General features: G+C 43.0%; 2 protein-coding genes across 2 annotated transcripts; both read right to left on the bottom strand.

Moving 5' to 3' along the window:
• Positions 1 to 358: 358 nt before the first annotated feature.
• On the bottom strand, positions 359 to 1,290 carry LOC140065721 (heat shock protein 30D-like). Its single transcript, XM_072113295.1, has one exon. It carries the CDS (start codon positions 1,146 to 1,148, stop codon positions 504 to 506), a length of 645 nt encoding a protein of 214 aa, XP_071969396.1. The 5' UTR covers positions 1,149 to 1,290; the 3' UTR covers positions 359 to 503.
• Positions 1,291 to 4,286: 2,996 nt separating this feature from the next.
• On the bottom strand, positions 4,287 to 5,276 carry LOC140065722 (heat shock protein 30D-like). The gene has a single exon (XM_072113296.1). The coding sequence runs from the start codon at positions 5,104 to 5,106 to the stop codon at positions 4,462 to 4,464; it is 645 nt and encodes a 214-aa protein (XP_071969397.1). The 5' UTR covers positions 5,107 to 5,276; the 3' UTR covers positions 4,287 to 4,461.
• Positions 5,277 to 10,778: the final 5,502 nt, after the last annotated feature.

Genomic DNA, 10,778 nt, shown 5'->3' on the forward strand with positions numbered 1-10,778 from the left:
AATGATGATTTTACAATGATTAATGTATGAAATAACTAGATAAAGGCTGGGATGGGATCCTTGTGATCTGCTCCAACAGGTAGTAGTGACAGGACAAGTGACACAGACCTGATGACAGGTGTCCTTTAAATTATAAAGTTGTATTTAAACCCATATATAATATCATTATAATACAGAAAGTTAATGTGCAGTCCTACGTAAATATGTGTGAATAAGTAAGCTTGATATAACATGGCAGAGAGGCAGGTATACTAGTAACAATACTTCTACAAATAAATATCAGCTAAACAACAAAATAATTTTATGCGGTTTATTGAAATTCATGATCAATAACCAAAAAATTAACAAAAAAGACAACAAAATCTTAACAGCCAATGGTGTAACATATCCTCTATGACATTAAAAAGTGCAGTTTGCTAATCTGAAGGTGTCTATTATATTGGGGAAATTTGCTAACACCTTGTTAATAAGTCCATTAAGAAATCACAGTTCCCATCACCTTCTCAGGAAGAACCTGGACCTTTCTCCTGCTCTCCATTAGGTTGGCTGTTCTGGATCTCTGGGGGATTCTGTTGCCCCTCTTCTGGATTCTGGATGACAGTGATGGGTATTGGCCTCTCTTGAGCAGGTAGTAGAGCACGGCGAGGGGCCTGGAAGTGGAGTCGTCCATCAGTGGACAGGGAGCAGAGGACATCTTCAGGGTTCACATCGTCTGGGAGCTCAGCTTCTCTTCTCCACTCTCTATACTCATGGAAGTGGCCACCACACTCATCCTTCTTCTTCTTGTCATGTTTTCCGGACACTATCAGCCTCCTGCCTTCTGTCTTCACTGTCAGCTCCTCAGCAGAAAAGCCACTGACGTCCAGGGTGAGCTCATAGTTATCTTTCCCTTCCTTTCTCATAGAGGGCGATTCACCCTTGGTAGGAGAGCTCCTCTGGGTGCCTCTTCTTCTCATGTCCATGTCCAGGAGCTGGTAAGCCTGGTTGACTCGTTGCATTCTCCTCTCCAGGTCGTTCCTCATGTTCATCATGTCATCCTCCAGCTGGCCGAAGATGAGTTGTGAAGCTGCTGGCCAGAGGGTGAGAGGAGACTCGCTGCAGGCACATAGAGGACTGTGCGAGGACTGGAGGAGGTTGAGAGGAAACATCTTCTGGGCAGTGTCTCTGGAGCTTCTGCTCTGGATTCAGCTGAGGATTTTCCTTGTAGCTGCTTATTACTGCAGAACATCCCGGTTGTGTCATATATACTCAGTGCTGATTCTTCTGGCAGCTTCCTGACACTTCCACATGTTCTCCACATGCGGCATACAGGGGCGGAGACTCCGTGTAAACACTGAATAACACATGAGGGGAGGGCAGAGGCGGAGCACATACTGGGAAAGTCACTAGTAGGGAGGGAGGGAGGGAGAGGGACACAGTGACTGCTGGAGATTGCTGGAGACGTCTTGTATGGTTCCTCCTGAAAATATTATATAATCTCCCCCAATAAGCGTGTAATGATTAACATTGTTTCCGAAAATGTTTTTTTTTTATCATGAACAGATGCCTCGTAGAAGCTTTTTTTGTTGTTCTGTATCTGGTTTTCGGAAAGCTGGGTGGCACACATAAAATCACAAACATGGAGTTCTCCGGTTATGACCAATTTCAGCAGTGTGCTGGTCAGTGGTGGGTGCTTCAAATTGCTAGGAGGTGCTGCATCCAAAATATGTAGAAATTAAGCATTATGTCTCCCCTCTGCGTGTAAAATGTTTTTAAGTCGAAAGGACCTGGGATTAAACATGGCAGTACGCTGTATCCATTTTATTCAACATGGCGATATGCTGCATGTATTTTATACTACATGGGGGGATGCTGTATGTTTTTTATACTACATGGGGGGGACGCTGTATGCATTTTATACTACGTGGTGGTACGCTGTATGCATTAGATACTACATGGCGATATTCTGTATGTATTTTATACTACATGGTGATATGCTTTATGCGTTTTATACTACATGGCGATATGCTGCATGTACTTTATACTACATTGGGGGACGCTGTATGTATTTTATGCTACATGGGGGGGACACTGTAAGCATTTTCTACTACATGGTGGTATGCTGTATGCATTTTATACTACATGGGGGGGACGCTGTATGCATTTTATACTATATATCGGTACACTGTATGCATTTTATACTACATGGCTGTACGCTGCATGCATTTTATACTACATGGCGATATGCTGTATGCATTTTATACTACAAGGTGATATGCTGTATGCATTTTATACTACATTGGGGGGACACTGTATGCATTTTATACTACATGGCGATATGCTGTATGTATTTTATACTACAGCATATGCAGTATGCATTTTATACTACATGGTTGTACGCTGTATGCATTTTATACTACATGGTTGTACGCTGTATGCATTTTGTACTACATGGCGTTATGGTTTATGTATTTTATCCTACATGGGGGGGATGGGGGGGATGCTGTATGGCGATATTCTCTATGCATTTTATACTACATGGCTATATGCTGTATGCATTTTATACTACATGGCAGTACGCTGTATCCTTTTTATACTACATGGCGATATGCTGCATGTATTTTATACTACATGGGGGGACGCTATATGCATTTTATACTGTATAGTGGTATGCTGTCTGCATTTTAAACTACATGGCGGTACGCTGTATGCATTTTAAACTACATGGCAATACGCTGTATGTATTTTATACTACATGGGGGGACGCTGTATGCATTTTATACTACATGGTTGTACGCTGTATGCATTTTATACTACTTGGCGTTATGGTATATGTATTTTATACTACATGGGGGGGATGCTGTATGTTTTTTATACTACATGGGTGGACGCTGTATGCATTTTATACTACGTGGTGGTACGCTGTATGCCTTTAATGCTATATGGCGATATTCTGTATGCTTTTTATACTACATGGCGATATGCTGTATGCATTTTATACTACATGGTGGTATGCTGTATGCATTTTAAACTACATGGCGATATTCTGTATGCATTTTAATGCTGCCTATGCTGTCGCTGGAACGCCCGCCCATGCTGATGTGTGCCTGTCCGCTGGCCCCTTCTGCCGCCCGCCCGACCACCCTTGCTGCCGACAGCCTGATACATCCCCTTGCATGCTGGCTGACACCCCCCTGCATGCCGGCTGGCACATCATCTTTCCCAGCAGACAGCACATGCTTTTACCAACTGGCCGCCACATACCCCTGCCCAAAGTGCAGCCCCACATGTCCGCTCCGGGCTCCCAGCCCACATACCCCCCCACTCCCTCTCTGCTCCCTCTGTTCCATTCCCCTCCGCCCCCCCCCTCCCCTCCGCTTCAGGTGGGAGCAGAGAATGCATACAGCATATACTGTATGCATTCCTGGAGAACCTTCCTATATATATATGCATTTTATACTACAAGCGATATTCTGTATGCATTTTTTACTACATGGCGATATGCTGTATGTATTTTATACTACATCGGGGGGTGCTGTATGTATTTTATACTACTTGGGGGTTCGCTGTATACATTTTATACTACATGGGGGGACGCTGTATGCATTTTATACTACATAGCGATACGCTGTATGCTTTTCATACTACATAGCGGTACGCTATATGCATTTATTACTACATGGTGGTATGCTGTATGCATTTTATACTACATGGCAGCACTCTGTATGCATTTTATACTACATCGCGGCACTCTGTATGCATTTTATACTACATAGTGACAACTGTATACATTTTATACTACATGGTGGCACTCTGTATATATTTTGCTTTGCTTTTTTTCACACTAAACCAATATGATAGATCTGGTCCTGACACTCCCTGATATATTACATATATGGTCGCACGGGGGCGGCTGCGTCTCTCTGTGGCTCGCCTCAGGCAGCAGACAGGCTTGGTACACCCCTCTAAACAAGAGTTTGATAATAGACACATGTAGTAAACCACATCTAATGTTAGGAACCCAATATTGATAACACTGTAAGGGCCTATCTCTAGATACCTCTGCAATGTTTGTCCATTAAATTATAAAGGTGTGTTTAAACCTATATATATAATATAATTTACTCTTCTTTGGAACCTCAAACTCCATGGCTTTCTTTAAGGGTATATCTGAGTGTATATATGTATAGATAAATAAATGAGCTTTATATAACATGGCAGAGAGGCGGGTATACTAGTAACTTCTACAAATAAATATCAGCAGAACAAATAAATAATTTTATGCAGTTTATTCAAAAATCATGATCAATAACAAAAAAATTAACAAAAAAGACAACAATATCTTAACATCCAATGGTGTAATATATCCTCTATGACATTAAAAAGTGCAGATTGCTAATAGGAAGGGGTCTATTAAATTGGGGAAATTCACTATCACCTTGTTAATAAGTCCATGAAGAAATCACAGTTCCCATCACCTTTTCAGGAAGAACCTGGACCTTTCTCCTGCTCTCCAATAGGTTGACTGTTCTGGATCTCTGAGAGATTCTGTTGCCCCTCTACTGGATTCTGGGTGACAGTGATGGGTATTGGCCTCTCTTGAGCAGGTGGTAGAGAACGACGAGGAGCCTGGAAGTGGAGTCGTCCATCACTGGACAGGGAGCAGAGGACATCTTCAGGGTTCACATTGTCTGGGAGCTCAGCTTCTCTTCTCCACTCTCTATACTCATGGAAGTGGCCACCACACTCATCCTTCTTCTTCTTGTCATGTTTTCCGGACACTATCAGCCTCCTGCCTTCTGTCTTCACTGTCAGCTCCTCAGGAGAAAAGCCACTGACGTCCAGGGTGAGCTCATAGTTATCTTTCCCTTCCTTTCTCATGGATGGGGATTCACCCTTGGTAGGAGATCTCCTCTGGCTGCCTCTTCTTCTCATGCCCATGTCCAGGAGCTGGTAAGCCTGGTTGACTTGTTGCATTCTCCTCTCCAGGTCGTTCCTCATGTTCATCATGTCATCCTCCAGCTGGCCGAAGATGAGTTGTGAAGCTGCTGGCCAGAGGGTGAGAGGAGACTCGCTGCAGGCACATAGAGGACTGTGCGAGGACTGGAGGAGGCTGAGAGGAAACATCTCCTGGGCAGTGTCTCTGGAGCTTCTGCTCTGGATTCAGCTGAGGATTTTCCTTGTAGCTGCTTATTACTGCAGAACATCCCGGCTGTGTCATATATACTCAGTGCTGAATCTTCTGGCAGCTTCCTGACACTTCCACATGTTCTCCACATACGGCATACAGGGGCGGAGACTCCGTGTAAACAATGAATAACACATGAGGGGAGGGCGGAGGCGGAGCACATACTGGGAAAGTCACTAGTAGGGAGGGAGGGAGAGGGACCCAGTGACTGCTGGAGATTGCTGGAAACTTCTTGTATGGTTCCTGCTGGAAATATTATATAATCTCCCCCAATAAGCGTGTAATGATTAACATAGTATCCGCAAAATGTTTTTTTTTCTTTATCATGGACAGATGCCTCATAGAAGCTTTATTTTTTTGTTCTATATCTGGTTTTGGGAAAGCTGGGTAACACACATAAAATCACAAATATGGAGTTCTCCGGTTCTGACAAATTTCAGCAGTGTGCTGGTCAGTGGTGGGTGCTTCAAATTGCTAGGAGGTACTGCATCCGAAATATGTAGAGATGAAGCATTATGTCTCCCCTCTGTGTGTAAAATGTTTTTAAATCAAAAGGACCTGGGATTAAACAGTGGGCAATATGCTGCTGGAGACATTCTACCATGACAAGGGAGTATTCAGGGTGAGGAATCCAACTTTCCAAGATAACTTGAGGGATACTACTTTATCAGTAATGTACATACATCATAATAAATTGTATCATTAGCATTTTAATTCTGCCACTATGCTACAGGTATGGGACCAAATATCCCAGAAAGCCTCAATTTGTAATCTGAGAACAAAAGCAGAAAGGCTCCCAATGAAAGTGGTTTGCCCATGAAAGAAAGTTCTAAAATCTCCTAGTGATCTTTACACAATAAAGCTAATTTTTTACCCCCTTACTTACTGAGTTTTACTCAGCTTTATTGCTGTTTTAGCTCTTATACCTCAGCGATGGTCAGTGTAAAGTTCCAGAGTGTGTGCGGGGACTTTCTAAGCAGACACATTGGGGCAGATTTACTTACCTGGCCCATTCGCGATCCAGCGGCGCATTCTCTGCGGTGGACTCAGATCTTCCACCGATTCACTAAGGCAGTTCCTCCGACGTCCACCCGATGTCGCTGCTGAGCATCGGAACGCACTGGAGTACACTGAGCCGGGCTGAGTGAAGGTAAGCGTGTGGCGAGCGACGCTTTTTTAAAAAAAATGTGGCGGTCTTTCCAAATCCGTTGGGTTTTTGTTCGGCCACGCCCCCGATTTCCGTTGCGTGCATGCTGGTGCCGATGCGCCACAATCCGATCAAGTGCCCCAAAAACCCGGGGCAATACAGGGAAAATTGGCGCAAATCAGGTAACACGTCGGGAAAACGCGGATCGGGCCCCTAGTAAATGACCCCCACAATGAACCCTCTAGTGCTGTGAGATGCTTTGTGGTGATAATGTGGTTAGATTATCAGTGTACAGATTTATATACACTTTTATTTATCTTCTCAACATTCTACTTGTATCTGACACAGAGAAAAAGAGAGATGATGAGATCCATGAGATACATATAACAATGACACACTTCATCTCTGCTACATCTGAGCTATAACACACACAGAGTGCCTTCCTCCCCTAGATTAATACCTTATCTTATCTGTAGCTTGTAGAGCAAGTCTCTGCTTGAAGCTGTTTCCCTGCAGGAAGTGTCTGTGTGTGAGCCCATCTTGTAATGGAGGCGGGAGGGGCTGGCGGCAGAGAGGAGAAGCAGACAGGAGAAGCTATTCATGAGAAGAATCTTACATCCCTGACCATATTCAGAAGATTTATTGTTGGATCCTTGGGCAACCAAAAGTGTATACACTAGGACTGATAGAGACAGGTTGGAATTATGTCTGTGAAATACTGTATTTTTGTTAATAACCGTGAATTAGGGAATGTGTTATTTTGTATATTTATTTGTGGGAATACCCCTTTAATACTTTACACAGGTATGAAGCCCATTTAGTTTAGTAATAGCAACCCAAAATTCCGGAAATATCTTTTTTGTGTGCTCCCAAATGAGTACTATTAATAATTCCATGCTACTGTACATTTGATAAAGAGTTCACATACATTACATTAAAAAACTATAACAAAAAGTATAAAAAACTAGCACAAATAGAAGGAGGACCTTGCCCATGAGACCTCACAATCCACACTGGAGTTTCATATGTATCATCGCCTGTTTTTTTTCCCAAAATATTGTAATCTCTATTGATCAATATTTGATGGAGTTTTTGTAAGGGGTACACTATGCCAGTAGAACAGTGTTTTGCCATATAATAAAAGCATATCAATATAAAACCTGTATTTTTCAAAAAACTTGATCATAATTGTAGAACAACAATGACTGCAGCAAAGAGAAATATTATAACTACATGTTCTGAAGGTTACAACAGTCACAAATCAGTAGGAAGTGCATAGGCCTTAGCTTTGAATGACTTCAAGACATCTCCGGCCACAGGACATCACTAGTCTTTCACACTGCTCTGGTGGGATTTTGGTCCACTCTTCCATTCTTTTCCATAGTACTGTGACCACTGTGGATTTCTTGGCGATAATTTTGTCATCAAGGATTTTCCAAAGATTTTCAATGAGGTTTAGATCAAGATTCTGGGGTTGGCCATTCCACAGTTTCAGTGTTTTCTGTTTCACAAACTGAATTACCCATTTTGCTGTTAGACAGGGGGGCATTGTCCTGCATTAAAATTGCTGGCTGATTGCGTGATGATTGCAAGGATGGAACCACGTGTATTCGAAGAAGGTTCTGGACACTTGCATTCACTCTCCCATGTAGCTGTATGAGAGGTCCAACTCCTGCTACCGAAAACATTCCCCAAACCATAACACTTTCTCCATCACCTTTGACTTTCCCCAGTTTTAGTCATTCCCCAAGTTTTAAGACAAACATAATGTTTCCCACCCGACCCAAATAAATTAAACTTTCTTACATCATTTAAATGAACTGGGGACCATTTCTCCTCTGTACACACAACAGGCTTCTCAGCAAAGGTGTGGCTCATGCCCCCGAGTATATAGTCAGCATCCTATGTCCCCCAGTATATAGCTTGTAGCCCCCTAGTATATAGCCAGCCACCTAGTATATAGCCAGCCGCCCTCTAGTAAATAGCAGCAGCCCCATAGTATATAGCCAGCATCTCTTGTCCCCTAGTATAAAGCCAGTAGCCCATGCCCATGATATATATAGCCAGTCAATGAATGCCCTTTAGTATATAGCCAGCATACCATGTCCCCTAGTATGTAGCCAGTAGCCCCCTAGTATATAGGCAACTATATAACCAGCTCCTACTCCCTAGTGAATAGCCATCAGCCCCCTAGTATATAGTCAGTATCCATTGTCCCATAGTATAAAGCCAGTAGCCCATGCCCCCTAGTATATAGCCAGCACATGCCGCTTAGTATATAGCCAGCATCCCATATCCCCTAGTATATAGCCAGCAGCCCCCTAATATATAGCCAACCCTTACCCCCTAGTATATAGCCAGCAGACCCCTAGTATATAGCCAACACTTGCGCCCTAGTATATATCATAACTGATGCAGTTCGCACTTCCGAAAATTGTTGTCTCGCTCAAGAACAGGGATCCTACCCCATGTGCATATAATTTAAAGTCTTAGCATAAATATTTGTAGAAAAGTCTTTATTTGATCAGAATGTATTATAGTTTAGTATCATAGGTTATACGGTTGAAAAAAGACACTTGTCCATGAAGTTCAACCAAGGAAGGTAAGGGATTGCATGAGGAAGGGATTTAGGGGAAACCATTCTATATAACATAACCATCAATGTTATTTAGGTCTAAAAAAAAGCATCTAGACCCTTCTTGAAGCTCTCTGCTATCCCTACTGTGACCAGCGCCTGAGGCAGGCTATTCCACAGATTGACAGTGCTCATAGTAAAAAAGCCCTGTCGCCTCAGGGGATTAAACTTTGATTTCTCCAGACGGAGACAGTGCCCCCTCGTCTTTTGATTTTATTTAATCGGAAACAATTTACCACCATATTTTTTGTATGGACCATTCATATATTCATATAAATTAATCATGTCCCCTCGTAGTTGTCTCTTTTCCAGACTAAATAAATCTAGTTGTTTTAATCTTTCCTCATAACTGAGACCTTCCATACCCCTTATCATTTTTGTGGCTCTACGTTGAACCGTCTCCAGCTCCAGAGCATCATCCTTTTTATGGACCGGAGCCCAGAAGTGGACAGCATATTCCAGGTGAGGCCGAACCAATGCCTTGTACAGTGGTAATATTACATCCCTATCACGAGAGTCCATACCACTTTTGATACAAGATCCTACTGGCTTTAGATGCAGCTGATTGACATTGCATGCTGTTATTCAATTTATGATCTACTAGTACCCCCAGGTTCTTCTCAACAAGGGACTCTTCCAGATTTACTCCCCCATGGACATATGTTGCCTGTAGATTATTGGCCCCCAGGTGCATAAGCTTACATTTATTCACATTGAACCTCATTTGCCTAGTGGATGACCAAACGCCCAAGTCACCCTGCAACCTATGAACATCCTCCATAGACTGTATTACACTACACAGCTTGGTGTCATCTGCAAAAATAGACACAGTGCTATTAATTCCTACCTCTTTATCATTAATAAATAAATTCAATAGTATTAAATAGATGTGGGCCAAGCACAGAACCCTGGGGTACACCCTCATAACTGGTGACCATTCCGAGTAGGAATCATTGACCACAATTCTCTGGATACGGTCCTTCAGCCAGTTCTCAATCCAATTGCAAATTATTTCTGCCAAACCAATAGCCCTAATTTTACCCATCAGGCGTCTATGAGGGACAGTGTCAAATGCCTTTGCTAAGTCCAAGAACACAATAGCCACAGCATCCTCCATCCAGGCATCTGCTCACCTCTTCACCTTTGTCTTTTCCTCTAATCATATGTTTATATATTTTCTTATTGTTTCTGTATGTTCATATTGTAGTATCTGAAGAAGAGGCTTACACGCCGAAATGTCACTAGTTTACACTACATTCCGATCTACTTTTCTGCAATTATCTATACTCAGACTTCAATTTATATGCCCCCTAGTATATAGCCAGCAGCCCCCTAATATACATCCAGCACCTGCCCCCTAGTATATAGCCTGTGCCTCCTCTTGAGTGTATAGTCAGTGCCTGCTCTTTAGTATATAGCCAGCAGCCCCCTAGAATATTGCCAGCCCCTGCCCCCTAGTATATAGCTAGCCCCTTCCCCTTAATTTATAGCTAGTATCCCATGCCCCCTGGTATACAGCCAGCTCCCTAGTATATAGCCAGTGCCTGCTCCTTAGTATATAGCCAGCTGCCCCCTAGTATATTTCCAGCCCCTGCCCCCTAGTATATAGCCAGCCCTTGCCCCCTAGTATATAGCCAGTAGCCCATGCTCCCTAGTATATAGCCAGCAACCCCTTGCGCCTTGTATCACCAGCCTATAAAAAACCCAGTCTTTAGTCACCTTTCCGATGCCACCTTTCTGATGTCCTCTTCAGTCTTCTGGTGTTTCGGCTCCCAGCGAGCTACCATTGCATATACCACAACGACAGATGCTTATTGAGCTAATAGTGC

Source organism: Engystomops pustulosus, chromosome 6 (genome assembly GCF_040894005.1).
Source record: "Engystomops pustulosus chromosome 6, aEngPut4.maternal, whole genome shotgun sequence".
In the NCBI taxonomy this organism is placed as follows: Eukaryota; Metazoa; Chordata; class Amphibia; order Anura; family Leptodactylidae; genus Engystomops; species Engystomops pustulosus.

Coding starts and splice junctions, on each gene's coding strand:
- LOC140065721 (XM_072113295.1), bottom strand. CDS start 1,148: ATGTTTCCTCTCAACCTCCTCCAGTCCTCGCACAGTCCTCTATGTGCC.
- LOC140065722 (XM_072113296.1), bottom strand. CDS start 5,106: ATGTTTCCTCTCAGCCTCCTCCAGTCCTCGCACAGTCCTCTATGTGCC.